This window comes from Lentinus tigrinus, assembly GCF_003813185.1.
Source record: "Lentinus tigrinus ALCF2SS1-7 unplaced genomic scaffold L226scaffold_26, whole genome shotgun sequence".
NCBI classification, from domain to species: domain Eukaryota; kingdom Fungi; phylum Basidiomycota; class Agaricomycetes; order Polyporales; family Polyporaceae; genus Lentinus; species Lentinus tigrinus.
Genome location: NW_027137935.1, coordinates 246,564 through 262,737, shown reverse-complemented (window position 1 = coordinate 262,737; position 16,174 = coordinate 246,564). Strand labels below are relative to the sequence as shown.

Genomic DNA, 16,174 nt, shown 5'->3' with positions numbered 1-16,174 from the left:
TAAGTGCAAATCGTCGCAAGGGATCATTCCTATACCAGCCCGGGTTTGTTGCGCAGTCGCCTGTGGCTGGTTGCTCCGACCATGGGTCGGTCTTCAGCGAAGGAAGAGCGGAGGAGGGTGCGACATAACCGTGTTACCGAGGAGATCGGAAGGATAGCGCGCGATATGACATCGTGCTAGATGCACGCTGCGTCGGTTGAGTATTCCGCAGGTAAGTGATAGTATCAGTGATAGGCGGGGAAAGCTTGGGAAAGCTGTCCGCTCACACATGGCCCTCTTGCGACCGAGTACTTCATCATGCATACCCGAGAGTGTCATGGGATAATGAGCATGCTAAATATACTATGCGTAGCAAAGCCCAAGGACTCACTCAGATCATGCAGACATATCAGCGCAGCGCAAGTGTGCCAGCTGTGGTCAATACTACTTGCTGCGCCTTAGAAAGGACGATAGGCGTCCGAGCAACATCTGAATCGACTGTGGTGGAGGGAGAGAGTCAGGCCCGAGGGGGTCGTATACTAATAGTATACTAATGACACGAGTCTACGTTGAACGGATTTACCCCAGATGTTACCTGATTTTACCGAGAACTAAGGTAGTAAGTAGAGCAAATAAGTGACGTAAGCGGCTCGTTACTAACTTGCATTGACGCCGTCAACATGCGGCCGCTTATTCGGGTAATTGAACCAAACTTCGCTTTGACAGCAACGCCCACCGTCCCCAGCTCAACGTTGCCCAAGCTTTGAGCGAATCGCCGTTATACTTGGTAAGTATGTCGGAACGAGTGCTAGAAAGTACTTCAGCCTCATAGTTCAAAGCTTTCACCGCTAGGCCTTGTTGGAATCCAGTGGCACCTCCGAGTTTGATTGGAAGCCATAGTCACCAGCCACAGACATTGGAAAGGCCATTGTTGCATCATTTGGTCAGTTCCGATTGTGTTTCCTCTTTGTTCCCTTATCTTGATTACGCAAGCTCACCAAAGCGTCGCCGCGGTGACCCCAGATCTCGCGCTAGATCTCTAACCACCAGCCCCCTCCGAGGTACAAAAGACTCGCGTGAGCGCCCCCGAGGTTTGTCTGCAACCACTTCCATTATGCCTGCTCAGACCTATAGTAATCCCTCTGTGCAGTCCTCTCCAGCTAAGGGCGACCGGCCCCGCACTCACGACCCCACACGCCAGCCCGGCATCGAGGACCTGCGGCTCGCGGAAGAGGAGCGCGAAGACGACATGCAAGACTGTCCCAACACCTCCATCCCCTTCACGCCCTCTACGTTCCAGAAGAAATACGTCCCTGTTCCTTGCGATTTCGATCTTCGCTATCCAGACCACCGCATCGAACAGATCTGGAAGGCATTCTCGACCCAGATTGCGGATAAACGGAAGGTACAGGATGCGGAGGAAACCAAAACCACCGGTGGTTCTGGGAAGAAGCGACCTGTGGAGAGAAGCATTGTGGATGCATGGGTACGTAACAAGGCACTTTCTACGGGTTGGCAACTGACGAGCTGCAGGTCGAGGTGAACACGAAGTTCAACCTCTTCCCTGGTTACATCCTCAATACGTCGGAGAACAAGCCGGATGAGGGCGACAAGAAAAAACTCAAGGTGGATGCGACTTTGATCGCAGAGAGCGACAAGGAGAAGATCGTCCCCAACGCCCCAAATTGGGCTTTGTCAAGACTACCAATCGAGTTCAAGCGCGGTGGCCGCGAGTACGACCCGTTTGACGACAGAGAAGGATACAATGTAGAAGCTACGGCTGCCACGCGTCGCCACGTTAGAGGGCAGCTCATGTCCTATGCGGGAAGGGTGTGTTCCTACCAGCACCGCACGAAGCTCTTCCAGCTTCTCGTCAACGGGGATGAGTTCCGAATGTTGCGTTGGGACCGTGGCGGGGTTGCCTTCACATCTGCGGTCAACTACCTCGAGAGCGTCACCAACATGCGACTTCTCCTTCAATTCCTCCACGGGTTCACGATGCTCGACGACTGTTCTCAAGGTGTCGATCACACAGCTGTCCCCTTGTCGACTGAGTCTTGCGGATGGAGACGGATGGACGTCCTCGGGTTTCCCATTCCTACGGATCAAGCGTATAAGGAACGCTGGGTCCCGAAAGGCTTCAAAATGCCGACTGGTTTCGCGGAGCCTTCTGCTGACCTGTCTGAGTCTCCTTTGTTCAAGGCTTAGCACCTTCATCTGGATCCTACCCAGACATGCGACGCTTCAAAAGACCATCCATCACTCTGCCCCGATGCGACTCCCGTCTGGACGTACATGCGGGACCTCTTCCGCGAATCTCTCACCGGAAACTATCCCCGCTACCAGATCACAGTGGGAGATAGGAAGTTTCTTGTTGCCAAACCCGTCTTCGAGGCGAATGGCATGGTGGGTCGCGGCACTCGGGGGTACGTTGCGCTTGACTGGGAGACGCAGCGGTTCGTCTTCCTGAAGGATGCGTGGAGACCGTTCTACGACGGCGTCGACAAGGAGGGGGACGTTCTCGACAAGCTCAACAAGGAGGGCGTTCTTAACGTCCCTACGCTGATCACCCATGGAGACGTCTGCGAGCGAGATGGCACCGAGCAGGAAACCGAGACCTCTAAGTACTCGCCGACATACACAGCTGGAACGACGCAACCACCGCCTCCCCCGAAGTCGAAGCGCAAGATTGCGCCTCTCCGTGCAAGCCGACCAGCCACCAACACTGGTCTGGGCAGCCAGGAGCCTTCCGCGGACTCTAAGCTGCCCCCTTTACCCGCGTCGGTGCCCGAGATTGGCAATCCTCCTGTGTCGGGTCCATCTTCGGACAAGCCTGAGGCCGGTCGCGGGGTCAAGCGTTCAGCGAAGGATGCCGAAGCAGAACACCACCCCCCCGGCTCGGGGATTCGTCATATGGTTCATTACAGGATCATCGTGGCAGAGGTCTGCTTGCCATGCACGGCGTTCCCCAGCAGCAGGATATGGGCAGCCGTTGTCCTTGATTGCTTGCGCGGTAAGTCTCTCGCCATATTCATGTTCACAGCACCCAAACCTTGAATCTAACATGTTCCCTCTTAGCTCATCAAGCAGCGTATGAGTCTTGCAACATCATTCATCGCGATGTCAGCGTCGGTAACATCTTGATCCTTCCAATGCTTTTCAGAAAAGATGGAAGTATCGTCGGTATCATCTGGAGTGGGATATTGACCGACTGGGAGCTCGCGAAAGATGTCCGTGTGGCGTGCGCGCGGCAACCTGAACGCACGGTACGTACAAAAATGCATTCGGTTTGAATTGAACTGACACTCGTAAACTCTTACAGGGAACGTGGCAATTCATGTCTCTCCGATGCCTGCTGCATCCTACCCTTCCAGTCACCATCCCGGATGAACTGGAGTCCTTCTTCCACACCCTCCTGTACAACGCCGTCCGATTCCTGGTCCACAACTACGACAGCATCAAAGGCCTCATGCAGCACTACTTCGATGACACAAGCGTGAACGCGAAGTCCGTTCCCTCGGCCCCGCTGGTGAAGAAGACATCTATGATCACAGGCGAGATCGATTACAAGGGCACAATTCTCAGATTCGGTCCACAGGAGGTTCACGCCATGAACGACCTTGTCGACAAGCTCCTTAATCTGTTCCGCGCTCGTTACCGGGTTCTGCGATGGGAGGCCGGCAGGCAGCCTGCACAGCCTGCAAAGCCAACGCAGGAAGTGGACGTCCTGTCCTCCTTTTCTCAGCCACCGGTAGATGCTCGCGGAAGCCTGCAACGCGCTCGATTGCGTAGCTTGCGTCCGGCGCGTGAGCAGTCGAAACCGCGACCCCACAATGCCGTCACCACCGACCCCCTTCGCCCCACCGAGGAGGATCAGCAGCTTGCTGAGTCCCTCAAGACCCATCACGCCATAGTGGATATCTTTGAAGAGTTTGTCGGCAATGATAGCCTATGGACCGACAACGATACGGTCAACGATCGTCTTCATGGTTATCGCCAGGCTCCTTCGGTACTTGCCTCGACCGCGAAACCCGCCAAGCAGGCGAAGACTGCACCCGCTGGCGGTCCCTCTGCTCGCTTGGCAGAGGCAGGTCGCGATGTGGCTACAGGGATGGTTCCTATGGCGTCTGCGAAGTGACCTGGCCCTACTCTTGCTGTCGAGGATATCAAGGATGTTGATGTTTCATCTATGCGTACGTCTTGCTTGATACGTTGTTCGTACAATAGTCCTATCTATAGTAACACCATCGCATACTACCCACAATAATGCGCATCCGTTGGAAGATGGCCGGTTGACAATGTAGAATATTCGGTACTACCGTCTGACAGTGTGAGCAGAGGGGGGCGCGTCAGGGAGATGCACGAACGGGTACGAACTTACTATGGGCGGCGTATGACAAGAGTGGAGATCAGGACGAACCATATCGTAGACCGGCGCGGGACACGATGGATCGCGTACTATTTTGTTGAGTGCGATATGTATCCTGGTCAAACTCTCAAGGGCTTCGAAAGGGTGTCCTGTAAACATTGATACATCAAGAGCCTGAGCGTTCAAATTCGTGCTGCGGTAAGAACTCAATCTTCTATCTCCATTCCTCCTCCACGCCGGCGGACCACCGGCAAAGCTTCCGGAGGTGTGCTGCGGCACACGGCAAATTGCTTGCGGAGCTGCAAAGGGCCGTGAAAGCAGCCTCATGATGGTGCGCCACCTCCACTACGGATAGCACTCGTCTCTCGCCTGGAGCGACGACCTCATAGGTGCGTATGCTCATACCTCGCACTCTCATCACATTCCGAGACGAATGAGCAGGCCCGGAGGCACAATGTCCTGCCATTCGTCGGACGTCGACGGCTCTGCTGGGGACGAGAACGACTTCGAAGACCACAGCGAATACGCATCAGCCCCCTCCCACCTCTCATCCAGCACGACATCCTTGGATGTGGAACCATATGCCGCACTCGAGCGTGCAGAGAAACCATGGCAATCCCCCACTGTCTTGAGGTACCCCATTGGTGTCGAAAGCAGGGTCCGCTGGACCCCTGCGAGTCTCACGAAGAAGGGCCAGCCCACTGAGCAGGAGTCACCCGAAGTCGTCGACCGCAAGGTCCGCGCGCTGCTCAACAAGCTCACGATGGCGCGGTTTGACTCGATCTCCGACCAGATCATCGAGTGGGCGAACAAGTCGGAGAAGGAGAAGGACGGCAGGACGCTCATTCAGGTCATCCGGCTTGTGTTCGAGAAGGCGACGGACGAGGCGACATGGTCCGAGATGTACGCGCGTCTGTGCCGGAAGATGATGGAGCAGATCAGCCCGAACGTGCGCGACGACGGCATCAAGAACGCCGAGGGCAAGCCCATCGCGGGCGGCCAGCTCTTCCGCAAGTACCTTCTCAACCGCTGTCAAGAGGACTTCGAGCGTGGTTGGGTTGCGAAGGAGGCCACTGCGGCTGCTGCGGCGACGAAGGCGACGGAGGATCAGGCTGTGAAGGCGGCCAACGAGGCGAACAAGGAGGGAGAGGACACCTTCTCCGAAGAGTACTACGCTGCGCAGAAGGCAAAGCGTCAGGGTCTCGGTCTCATCAAGTTTATCGGCGAGCTGTTCAAGCTGCAGATGCTGACGGAGCGTATCATGCACGAGTGTGTCAAGAAGCTCCTTGGCAACGTCGAGAACCCGGAGGAGGAGATCGAGAGCTTGTGTAAGCTCTTGACGACAGTTGGACAGATCCTCGATACCCCCAAGGCCCGCGCGCACATGGACGTCTACTTCTCCCGCATGAAGGAGCTCACAAAGAACCCGAATATCAAGTACCGTTTGCAATTCATGTTGCAGGTGTGTTGGCCCTTGATCTGTTCTTTACATGCTCTGACATTTTGACCGCAGGACGTGATCGAGCTGCGTGAGCGCAAATGGGTTCCTCGGAATCAGATGGGCGCGCCGAAGACCATTGGTAACGCGCAGATACGGGTGCTTGCACTTTTCGTCATCTAACTTGTTCCTGGTCTCACTGTTTCCTACCCAGCTTGCAAGGCAGAACGCCGCCGGGGGAGTGCCGCCACGGTACACGTACGCTCTGCGGTGATGGGATTTTGAGCACATATATAGCACGCACGAATTATCGAAGAGCCGTTGAACGTGTTGCGTTGTCGCAGCAGGAGAGGCACGACTCGGAGGACGACGCACCTGGAACATCGACGCCGACCATTTGCATCTGAGAATTACAAGATGCGTGACTGCAATCCAAGACGTTTTTCTGTCGGTCAGAAAAGAGTCCAGTCAATTAAGATAAGTCACGATAGTCGAGTCCGTCGTCGGGTTGATAGGAAAGAAGAAATTTCCCGGAATCTTGGGAGGAGGAAGTCAAGCTAGTGAGCGCCTCTTCCAACTCCTAGCATGGTAAGTAGCCGTGATTATCAAGTTTGTTATTCGCATAAGGCGAGCTTACTCGCTTACACTGAACCACTTGAGCAACAGATTACGATGAGTCCTTTCGTCCCAAAATGTCTAAGGACATGTTATGCGATGTTGGAGATCGTCTACTGAACTGATAGGGATGTGGATCAATGCGCGAAGGGCTCAGTTGTGCCGTAGCGACCTCCAATGTGCGCACACTCGGACATCTCGCAGCGAGGTCGGTCCGCGACACCAGGCGACATCCATATGGAATGCTCAGCCCTATTCGGATGGAATCGCTCATGATCGCAAGAGTATGAGCAGGAGCTGCGTGTCTTGCAGAGTACTAAGGCAAGTTAATGACCGCCAGTGGCAAGAATTCCTGCATAATCAAACGAATGTATGGTACAAAGCGTTGTACTGCTTCCCCGCAACGGAATAGTCACGGTCCACCGTAAAAGTCCACGACGCACGCCCGGTACACGTCCCCAGGAATCATGTAGAAAGCACATACACATCTCTCAGAGGTCTCGGCAACGCTGCCCATCGAACACTGACAGGACCACGAAGAGCCTGAGCCACGGACATCGCTTCAATAGTCAGCGCAGAATCGTAAGGAAGCGACGCAACCATACTCACTGGCACTGGAACAAGCGGTACTGTCCTCGCTATATGAGGCCCTGAGAGGGTCATACCTTGCTCTCGGGATCTTGTCTCCGCCTGTCCCCCCATAAGCCGGTGTTGAAGACCTGACGGGCGTCCAGAGAGACGAGGATCGCAGCGGAGAGGAACTCAGGTGCCGAGTGGAAGACGTAGAACGTGGCTTTCGACTGGGCCGAGTTGAGCGACCCAGGGGCGTCGGAGGCAAGCGACGTTGTCGAGAAACGGAGCACGTAGAGCCGATATACCGGTACTACCGTCTGACAGTGCAGGGGCGCACGCGTCAGGATGAGGTACGATCTTATGGACGAGATGGAATGGACGTACGACAAGAGCGGCGATGAGGACGATCCATATCGTAGACTGGCGTGGGACACGGGGGATCGCGTAGCAGGCCCACACGGCGCCGTGTGCAAGCCCCATGAGCAAGGAGATCGCAAGCGCAGCGCTTGTGTTCCTGTAGGTAACGAATGGCTTCCGGGTTAGCACTAGTTCTGTGTACTGTAAGTCAGGATAGGTATAACGTACCAGAGGCCCCGCACGGTGGTCCCATACGCGCCGGACTTGAGGACCTTCGGATAGTCGACGCTCGCCACGATACCTATGATAATCGCGGCCCAGAACAGCATGGTTACCAAGAACATGACCCGACGAATGAACGTCCGCGCTCTGGGATGATCTTCCAAGTCGAGCGTTGCGAGATGGGACCAGTCCATGCCGCAGTCGGGCTTGTGGTTCTTGTTCGACTTGGCCTCGCGGGCGAGGATTTCTGAGCCTTTCGTCGCGTTCACGAACAGCGCACGAGAGACGTTCATGAGGTCTTGACCCAGCGTGACGTACCCGCCGGCAAGCGTCGTCTGGAAGTACGTCTCGAGGCCCTTGCTCTCACGCGAATTGGAGTGGTGAGATGCGTAGGCTCGGAGGGCATGAAAGACGGTCCTGTTTGCAGTATCGGTTCAGTCACGCCTCACCCCATCAGATACACTAGTGTGACTCACCGTTCTATTGTGAAACAGCAGACACCAAGGAGCACTAAGGTGCGCGTCCGTGAGCGGACAAGGCGCCAGACAAAGATGGGGATAAGGAGAGCATGAAGGGTGGAGAAAAGTATGGAAGGAACCAAATCTTCCGGGAAAGGAACGCCGCCTATAGGAGAAGGAAACTCATGAGTCGAGTTGGAACTCATCGAGAGATACGCGGTCAGTATCTGAGGAACCTGATGAAAAGAGAATCTGGTACAAAACACGGCTTTCCTGTAACTTGGGTGGAGGTGGAAGAGCCTGAGGGTGAGCGTAATATATTGTCTTTCCCTCACCAGCCGAAGCCCTTAAGGCTTCCGACCTCGAGGGTCAAAGTTCGGGAGGAGGAGCGTTCTCGGAGTGGCGGAGCGACCCACGAATCCTGCTTACGTTGTTTCTGGGATTTCCCACAGCGCTACCATTCTTTGGCACTATGATCGACGTTGAATACAACGTCGGATGTTACATCCACCGAAAGCTGTGTTGTATGGTTACCGGTTCACGCTAGGATGAGGCTAGATCCAAGTAGAAGGAAGGACTGCTGCGCACTGCGGACCACGGTGCGGTACACATTAGCACGACGGTCGGGGTCGGCCTTCAGTGACCGGTCGGGTAGTTGCATCCCATCTTCGGAAGGACTGACATAGCCGGTCACATATATGCAGGGTTCAAGAGATGGCAGTCTACTTACGCAGAAGTTCGTCCGACGGCAGGACGGCTTCAGGTGGGTACGGAGCTCAAGAAACTTCTTGATGGCGTTTTTCGAGCTTCCAGCGCGTCGTGCCAGTGATTGCGTATGCAGCTCATATTCTTCTTGCTGCAAGTTGGCAACGGGCCATACGGTAAGCATCCCGGCTCATTGACCGGAGTGAGTGGTGGCGACTCGGGAGCCGAGAGTTGGTCGGCGACTTGTTATCTGCATGGAAAGGCCTCCAGTTCGCAAGTATGCGTGAATGATTGCAACATAATGTTGAATAGATCTGAACTTGAGTGAGGTTCCTCTCCAAATGACGGTGGTTTCGAATCACAGCTGGCAGCGCACGCAGCGGCAGTGGAAGTCTAGTCCGCTAGTCGGCACAATCCGATCATTCCCACGGCATAGTCCAGCCTGGAGCCTGGCACTGGCAGGCTTCTCCCTACTATGTACTCACTGGCACGAGCCCTCGCGTAGGCCATAGCTCTCTCTGCATGATGTACCGGCCGGCGTCGACTGAGACAAGACACTCACGTGGGGCGAACTCTGTCTGCTTCTCCAAGTCCTTCTGCAGTGAAAAGTTCCGCAGCTTGGCAACTTCGACCGAGCAGGCGTGGGACACGTGCACTCGGTACTTGGTCCTCAGTACGTACCGGTTGCGGCTTCAGGTATAGTCCTTTCTAATCTCCTCGTATTTCCCAGTTTCCAACATGCTCACGCGGGACATAACTTGTCCGACAGGGAATCCACATGTGTCAATGACCGCATGAGCATCGGCACGGCAGCACGCGCGCGACATGCATGACTCCATGCTTGCAGGCGGCTGAGCCTATGGCTGAGAATGGAAGAGACTGACGATGACTAAATCGTCTCTGGCCTCTTCCGCTTTTCCAGAGAAGCTCAGAACCGGGCTGTTATCGTAGCTTCAGCCACCGAGCCACCGCCGTGATAAGAGGCACCAAGCAGAGCGTTTGAGTTCAGATCGACTCATCCACACGCCAGCATGTCGGTCGATCTTGTCGTGTTAGGCGGCGCAATCCTCGTCGCCAGCCTCCTCTCTTGGTTGTATATTCGGTTGAGAGGGGTTTCTGGGAGATCTCCAGGTGCTCTTGGTACGATTAGGGATGAGAAGACGAAGATTGCCCCGCGGCCGGGGTCGTCACTCCCAGATCCCGATCCTCTAACTGACTTTGATCTAGAGAACACCACATCGCGGAATTTTGTGTATGCTAACAAGACAGTGCGCCATCCATACTACCAGGTAGGTGTCACCTCGGGCATCGGTCGCTCGCCATGTCTGACTTTCTACATGATGCGGACAGACCATGGCGCATCAGCCCATGCATGCCAACCACTGGATTGAGATTGACAAAGAGTACAAGTGGTACATCGACGAGAAGGCCCGAGTCATCAAGGAACAAGGTGGGTCTACCTGGCAAAACGATGCACGTACTCGAACTGACCTAGTACTCAGGCAAAGTCGTCATCGACTCGTTACCCGACAATGACGAAGCGTGTGGGGAGCTCCTGATGGAGCTTTTGGATTACCTTCCGAAACGATACCCAACACTGTTCACTCGCGAAGGATACGACACTATCACCAACCACGTCTTCAGCGAACGGCACGAAGGCCTGAGCAGAAAGCGTGGCATCGAGGCACTTCACGTGATCGCTCGGTAGGTCCCTCATCGGAAGCCATACCTAGCCAGCTGACGGTTTCGTAGGTTGGTCCAGGACGACTTCTTGATGGGCAGGGAGCGCGAAGACGGCCAGATCTACCTCGTTGGCGGTCTCATCGGGTTTCCAGGTGGGCGATGCGAACTCCACTGGCACCTGCGGCGCAGCTGACCGTCTCCACAGGCTTCTACCTGCTCTCAGAGACGATTGGGAAGCCGATCAGGGTCCTCCACGCCCCAGTGCCGTACTTCAACGAGAAGCTCCTCGTAAGCGTCGAGCGCACGCTCAAGCGCTTCCAGCCCGACCAGCCGTTCGAGCGGTCCAGCTGGATGATCACCGACGACCGCAACCTCTTCTGGCGTGAGTCCCCCCATCTTCGGCTTCTGTGAATGTGAATTTCATGAAATCGCTGCTCACCTCGTCTTGGTAGACAACGTCGCCTCCGCCCCTGCGAACCCTGAAATACACCCGAAGGACTTCTGGCTGCGGATCGACCACCAGACCTTCCGCAAGCTCCCACGGACGAACGCCATCATCTTTGGAGTGTGAGTGATTGGCGGTCCGCCTGCGCACTGTGCTCTGCTGTGCTCGGGGTCGGGCACCGGACTCGGACTGACTCCGCTGACGAGCGCATACAGCCACCCGATCTTACGCAAGATCGAAGACTTTGCGGACAGCCCTCTCGTTCCCGCCCTGCTGGAGAAGGTGCATCTGGAGAGCGATCCTGTCATGCTCAAGGTGCGTGCTTCTCCTCTCCCTGTGCTGCCTTGCTTTCCGTCTTGGGCTGATAGTGTACCATACACCACTTCAAAGTATAAGGGAACGCAGAAGTACGACGCGCTCCTCCTGCCGTACCTGCGCGAGCTCACGCAGAGTCAGCTCGACCGCGGACTCATCACGTACGTTTCCCATCCCCCAAACTCCAATCGCTCGAACTAGAGGCCAGGGCGGAAGCTGACCTTGCGGTATCTGATGTTGTAGGAACGAAGACGACGTGCGGTCGTTCCGGGAGCTGCTGAAGGACAAGAATATGGATGTCCCGCTGAAGCAGTCCACGCTCGCTGTGCCGACCGAGTCCGAGGTTAGGGTCGCCATGCGGGCAGCTCGGGTGGAGAAGGAGGGTGTCGAGGTGTGAAGTGACGAGTACGTGAGTATGTATGCGATTCCTCGCTAAGAAAGTGGCTCGGTGGCCCAATAAGACTCCGGCCTTCAGAGTTATACGTTTGTTTTCGCCAGGCGGGGTTCACGTTGAGTCTCCGTGGCACATACATACGGAGGCGGATCACGCCCTTTCCTCCAATAATTACTTATCGAATTAGACGAGCGTCCGTAACGCATGTCGCCCCTTTGTATGCTCGAGCCAGGTCAGAAATCCCAATGATGAATGTTGGTGAGTACTCACTGGTACTCATCATGAGGCCTATAGTATGTACGTATGAAGAGCGTCAAAGTGCACGCTCGGAGAATTGTCGGAGTTATGTATTGACGTATTAACTTCAAGTCATCCTTCGATCCTCTTGCACTCACATTTCCCCGTCATCTTCTCCTGCCCCAGACGAGCACTTCTGTGAGTTTACTAGTATCTGAATACCCCGGACTTTGCTGCTGGACGCAACGATTTGAGGGCCTTCAAGTTTCGGCGAAGCTACACCGGCGTGTCCACCTACTGCCAACGTTCGAAGGGGCAAATATGGACGAGTAGGCTCTGCCATCTCTTCCACAAATATCTGGTCATACAACTGAACGCACCCGTCTCGTAGTGTAGAAATCGTGAGGCAAGCGGACGTCGTCCCGCACCTCCACTACAAAGGGGCGCCCAGCTCGAAGGCTGGGCCTCCCAGTCAACACGAGCTCGAGCCCGAGAACATCGCCCTCGAACCCCTGCAGCTTCCAGTGCAATGCCATTCCACAGGCTCTCTTCCTGCAGCTATCGTCAGCGTCCAGCCGGTGGAGCGTTCGTCGCACACAGTACTGTCCCGGTCCGCCTCCCGGCGCTCGACGCCGCAAAGTACTACGCCGAGTCAGGCTGCCAGCGCGACGCGGCGGCTGCCGTTTCAGGCGCACTTGATGTATGGCACGGCGCTGGTTATTATGTTCCTCGCTGGGTGGAACGATGGGACGACTGGTCCGCTGCTGCCCAGGATCCAGGTCGTGTATGGTGTACGTCTAGATCTCCGTCCTTGCGCGCTGTAGTTGAGTGCACGGGGCCTGGGGATGATGCTGACATAGTGTGGGAGCGCAGATCGGGTTTGCGGTCGTCTCGTTGATCTTCGTGTTCAACTTCATTGTGAGTGCGGTGGCTTCCAAGGATCCTGGAACGATGATGAGTACGCTGACTGACCTCATGATCGCTGTACTATGGAATGCAGGGGTTCGCCGTCGCTGCGGCTCTTAACGTCTACCTCACGGATCGCTTCGGTTTTGGCAAGGTATGCCAGCGTCATTCGGTCGAAGTGCTATCCTGCATAACTCACATGTGTGGCAGGTCCTCTTCTTTGGTATCTCTTCCTCTTGTCAACGCAACGATATCACCGTAACCTAACCTCGGACTTGGCAGGTGCCCTGTCCCAGCTGGTAGGATACGCCCTCGAGGCCCCAGCGCCGCCATTCCCGCTTTTCGTCCTCGGACAGTTCTTCATGGGGCTCGGGATAGCGCTTCAGGTATGTTTCGTCAGCATACATCCACGTACACTGCTGAGGTCGGTCGGATGTGATATATCGTAGCTGTCCGGTGCAAACACCTTTGTCGCTGGGCTGAAGCAGCACGTCTCCACTCGGCTCGCGGTGTTGCACGCGTGTTATGGTGACCATCTGCCACGCTGTTCATGAGCTATACCAGTATAAGTTGGCTCATTCTGTTCTGTCCAAAGGGGCTGGGGCACTGTCCTCCCCATTGGTTGCGACCCAGTTCTCGCAGATGCCCCGCTGGTCTTTCCACTACCTCGTCTCCCTAGGGCTGGCCCTCATCAACGTCTGCATGATCGCTTCCGTTTTCAAGTTCAGGACGCTCGAAGGTGCGTTCCCCCTACCCTACCCAAGCTCACCTCCGCAATGCCTCAGTATCACTAACTTACCACCCACCACCCCTCCCTTCCCCTTCTGAAGCGCTCCTAACACAGATCGGCATCCCTCCAGGCCCGAACGACGACCGCGCCGGCGGGAACAAGTACAAGCAGATCATGCGCCTGCGCGACGTGCACCTCCTCGCACTCTTCATCCTCATCTACGTCGGCACGGAGGTCACGCTGGGCGGGTGGATCGTCACCTATGTCATCGACTTGCGCGGCGGAGGCCCGTCGTCGGGGTACATCTCGTCTGGGTTCTTCGGCGGTATGTATCGTACACTACTCTAGCCGCGTCGTCTTGTCGGTTTGGAGGGTCTGTGCTAACTGAGTGACTCGGACTTGCTTGTAGGACTGATGGTTGGTCGTATCGTGTTGTTGGGGGTGAACAAGCTGGTACGTGTCGCCCCGCCCTCTTCATCTGTACCGTTCGTTGGCTTGAAAGAAATGACCCCGATGACAGGTCGGTGAACGTCGCGCGATTTTCCTCTACGGCATTCTCTGCATTGGGTACGCCTCAGTCACCGCTCACCTCCGTCGCCTACCCGCATGTGACGCTAACATCTGCTCTTCGCATACTGGCAGACTAGAGATCGTCGTTTGGCTCGTCCCGTCCCTCGTCGGCGGCGCCGTAGCCGTCTCGTGCGTCGGCATGCTCCTCGGGCCCATTTATCCGCTCGTGATGAGCCACTCGCGGCGCATCTTTCCTCCGTGGCTCCTCTCAGGCTGTATTGGCTGGATTGCGGGGTTTGGGCAGGCAGGGTCGGCATTCTTGCCGTTCGTCACGGGCGCGCTTGCGTCCAAGGTCGGAATCAAAGTCTTGCAGCCAGTGTGAGTGATTCATGTTTTATCCTCAGTGATACATGGAAGGGGTTCTGAATATCTGCTGCAGTGTCGTCTCGATGATGGCTCTTCTGGTCGGTGTGTGGGCTCTGGTCCCGAACACACCTCGACGCTTCGATTGAGCGCCCTCCGGAACAAGTCCACTAGGAGGAAACGACTTACGAACCTATCATGTCCAGTCAAGACGTCCGAAAGTGTACAAGATCTTCAGATGAATGGATCGATGATGTGTATAGTACAATTGGAGTACAGCGTCCAAGAAGCATCGATACAGATATACCGGAACCAGAAATCGTCGCAGAGCAATGAAGGAGATACTGCAGCTATAGAACAGCAATTGCACTAGCAAAGATGCATCCGCCCAAGCACGCACTAGCGAAGATGCCCAGTGCCCGCGGAAGCCCCGTCCAAAAGTACGCGACGGTACCCAACAGTGCGAGGATGAACCCGAGCACGGTCATGATAACCGTCACAGTGTGCACACGCGTCAGCATGAGCACCATCGAGTGCAGCTGCACGACCGTATCGTCCATACCGGAGGTCTCTGGATCCCTCCGGAACCCGGCCTTGCGCATCATGCCACACAACCACGCGAACGGATGGATTTGGCTGACGGAGATGAGCGAGCGGAGGTCGGTGTACGCCTCCCACGAGATGTCGCGGACGTATTCGGTGGGTGTCGTCGTCGTCGTGAGGGTGGGACCCGGGGACAGCGGCGCAATTCCGGCACGAAACTGCTTTCGATCCGTGTCAACGGAGGGCTTGGCGGCGCCGCTCTCCGTATCCTTTTCGGTCTTCTCGGCGTCCTTGAGGCGGTAGCGGATGAGCACGAAGGAACCGCAGTATGCCAGGATAGCTGGCAACAGCAAGCGAGATGTCAAAAACAGTGATCGCGTGCCTAGCTTCGCCACTCACATGCGCAAACGTGAAGGATGATGGCGCCGCCTAGGCTTGCGATGATGAGTGTGCCTATGGCCGACCAGTCGCTCGAGTCCGGGGCGCTCGCGGCGAAAGAGTAGAGCATGCTGTCAATGGAGACAAAAAACGACGTCTGGATGGGAATATGCGCGTCAGAATATATGCACTTCACATTGTACATCGCTACATGATATATGCGCGCGAAATGGCAGAGATGGGCTTGACCGGCGACCGCTTGTACCCCTCGGCCAACCGTCGTGTCCACACCTGCAGCGCTGGTCGACTTATGCGCCATTCTGTGCTACGCCATGCGCTGATGAGCATTGACGGTCAGACCCAGGTCAAGGTGGCACCGGTCAAGATTTGACACGCCATCTCTGCATGCAGCGAACCGTGCCTCAAGCCGAGGTACTTACCACGACGGACATGGCCGACAGGCGATCTAGCCAGACCTGTACGACAGCAAGCAACGCCTGCTTCGTCGCGTCATCAGGATTCGTCGGCGGGGTGACTATATGCGCAGTCAGTATATGCTCGTCGATATCCATCGTGGCATGATAATGCTCACCGGGGGCGACGGCGGCGGAGGCGAACGACTTGAACATGGGCATCCCCAAGAAACAGCTGCAGGGAGAAGGTGGACGTCGAGAGCAAAGCCAGGATGGGGGGCTGCTCCTGTCCTTGGAGTACTTATACGGATCCGCGTGAAGGGTGGGTGAAGGGAGGATGCTTCGCTGGAGTGACGGTCCCCATTCGGCTGTCTCCGGGCATGCTTCTACTAGGCAGTGTTTCCAGAGTTAAGACAGTGGAATAGAGGTAGACTTCAGAGATCATATAAAGGAGCCACTGAGGTCGATGAGTAGCGCAACGGAGCTAGTGGTTGATGGTGAAGAAGTGAGAGTCGAATATTCTCACGCCTCGGAGGCCCAG

General features: G+C 55.8%; 6 protein-coding genes across 6 annotated transcripts; 4 read left to right on the top strand and 2 right to left on the bottom strand.

Annotated features, from left to right (window-relative positions):
* Positions 1-1,093: 1,093 nt before the first annotated feature.
* On the top strand, positions 1,094-4,117 carry L226DRAFT_588808 (uncharacterized protein; the record flags this gene model as incomplete). The annotated part of the gene is made up of 5 exons (XM_067685603.1): positions 1,094-1,465; positions 1,513-2,134; positions 2,231-2,992; positions 3,058-3,245; positions 3,302-4,117. 5 exons carry the CDS (start codon positions 1,094-1,096, stop codon positions 4,115-4,117), a joined length of 2,760 nt encoding a protein of 919 aa, XP_067532492.1.
* Positions 4,118-4,653: 536 nt separating this feature from the next.
* On the top strand, positions 4,654-6,116 carry L226DRAFT_537670 (ARM repeat-containing protein). The gene is made up of 4 exons (XM_067681357.1): positions 4,654-4,737; positions 4,790-5,810; positions 5,862-5,945; positions 6,001-6,116. The coding sequence occupies exons 2-4, from the start codon at positions 4,803-4,805 to the stop codon at positions 6,058-6,060; spliced, it is 1,152 nt and encodes a 383-aa protein (XP_067532491.1). The 5' UTR covers positions 4,654-4,737; positions 4,790-4,802; the 3' UTR covers positions 6,061-6,116.
* A 944-nt stretch (positions 6,117-7,060) lies between these two features.
* On the bottom strand, positions 7,061-8,217 carry L226DRAFT_573586 (uncharacterized protein; the record flags this gene model as incomplete). Its single annotated transcript, XM_067684877.1, has 4 exons — positions 7,061-7,291; positions 7,359-7,488; positions 7,560-7,970; positions 8,030-8,217. The coding sequence occupies 4 exons, from the start codon at positions 8,215-8,217 to the stop codon at positions 7,061-7,063; spliced, it is 960 nt and encodes a 319-aa protein (XP_067532490.1).
* A 1,530-nt stretch (positions 8,218-9,747) lies between these two features.
* On the top strand, positions 9,748-11,751 carry L226DRAFT_512518 (uncharacterized protein; the record flags this gene model as incomplete). Its single annotated transcript, XM_067678343.1, has 9 exons — positions 9,748-10,011; positions 10,067-10,166; positions 10,219-10,420; positions 10,469-10,551; positions 10,605-10,781; positions 10,852-10,966; positions 11,060-11,159; positions 11,235-11,320; positions 11,403-11,751. The coding sequence occupies 9 exons, from the start codon at positions 9,748-9,750 to the stop codon at positions 11,554-11,556; spliced, it is 1,281 nt and encodes a 426-aa protein (XP_067532489.1). The 3' UTR covers positions 11,557-11,751.
* A 194-nt stretch (positions 11,752-11,945) lies between these two features.
* L226DRAFT_537666 (MFS general substrate transporter) lies at positions 11,946-14,688 on the top strand. The gene is made up of 13 exons (XM_067681356.1): positions 11,946-12,119; positions 12,182-12,581; positions 12,664-12,708; positions 12,791-12,850; positions 12,907-12,919; positions 12,979-13,082; positions 13,146-13,224; positions 13,292-13,435; positions 13,527-13,751; positions 13,836-13,879; positions 13,947-13,993; positions 14,069-14,314; positions 14,376-14,688. Exons 1-13 carry the CDS (start codon positions 12,112-12,114, stop codon positions 14,446-14,448), a joined length of 1,488 nt encoding a protein of 495 aa, XP_067532488.1. The 5' UTR covers positions 11,946-12,111; the 3' UTR covers positions 14,449-14,688.
* Positions 14,376-16,131, bottom strand: L226DRAFT_165161 (uncharacterized protein). The gene is made up of 4 exons (XM_067672583.1): positions 15,813-16,131; positions 15,661-15,755; positions 15,242-15,377; positions 14,376-15,182 (listed from the first exon to the last, which is right to left on the bottom strand). The coding sequence occupies exons 1-4, from the start codon at positions 15,853-15,855 to the stop codon at positions 14,650-14,652; spliced, it is 807 nt and encodes a 268-aa protein (XP_067532487.1). The 5' UTR covers positions 15,856-16,131; the 3' UTR covers positions 14,376-14,649.
* Positions 16,132-16,174: the final 43 nt, after the last annotated feature.

Bases quoted from the DNA above. Each gene is read 5' to 3' on its own strand.
- L226DRAFT_537670 (XM_067681357.1), top strand. From the start codon at position 4,803: ATGTCCTGCCATTCGTCGGACGTCGACGGCTCTGCTGGGGACGAGAAC. The intron at 5,811-5,861 runs GTGTGTTGGCCC...TTTTGACCGCAG, and splicing joins GTTTGCAATTCATGTTGCAG to GACGTGATCGAGCTGCGTGA. The intron at 5,946-6,000 runs GTGCTTGCACTT...TTTCCTACCCAG, and splicing joins TTGGTAACGCGCAGATACGG to CTTGCAAGGCAGAACGCCGC.
- L226DRAFT_537666 (XM_067681356.1), top strand. The intron at 12,709-12,790 runs GTGAGTGCGGTG...TATGGAATGCAG, and splicing joins TCTTCGTGTTCAACTTCATT to GGGTTCGCCGTCGCTGCGGC. The intron at 13,083-13,145 runs GTATGTTTCGTC...GATATATCGTAG, and splicing joins GGCTCGGGATAGCGCTTCAG to CTGTCCGGTGCAAACACCTT.
- L226DRAFT_165161 (XM_067672583.1), bottom strand. From the start codon at position 15,855: ATGCCCATGTTCAAGTCGTTCGCCTCCGCCGCCGTCGCCCCCG. The intron at 15,756-15,812 runs GTGAGCATTATC...CTGCGCATATAG, and splicing joins CTCCGCCGCCGTCGCCCCCG to TCACCCCGCCGACGAATCCT. The intron at 15,378-15,660 runs GTAAGTACCTCG...ATTCCCATCCAG, and splicing joins TGTCGGCCATGTCCGTCGTG to ACGTCGTTTTTTGTCTCCAT.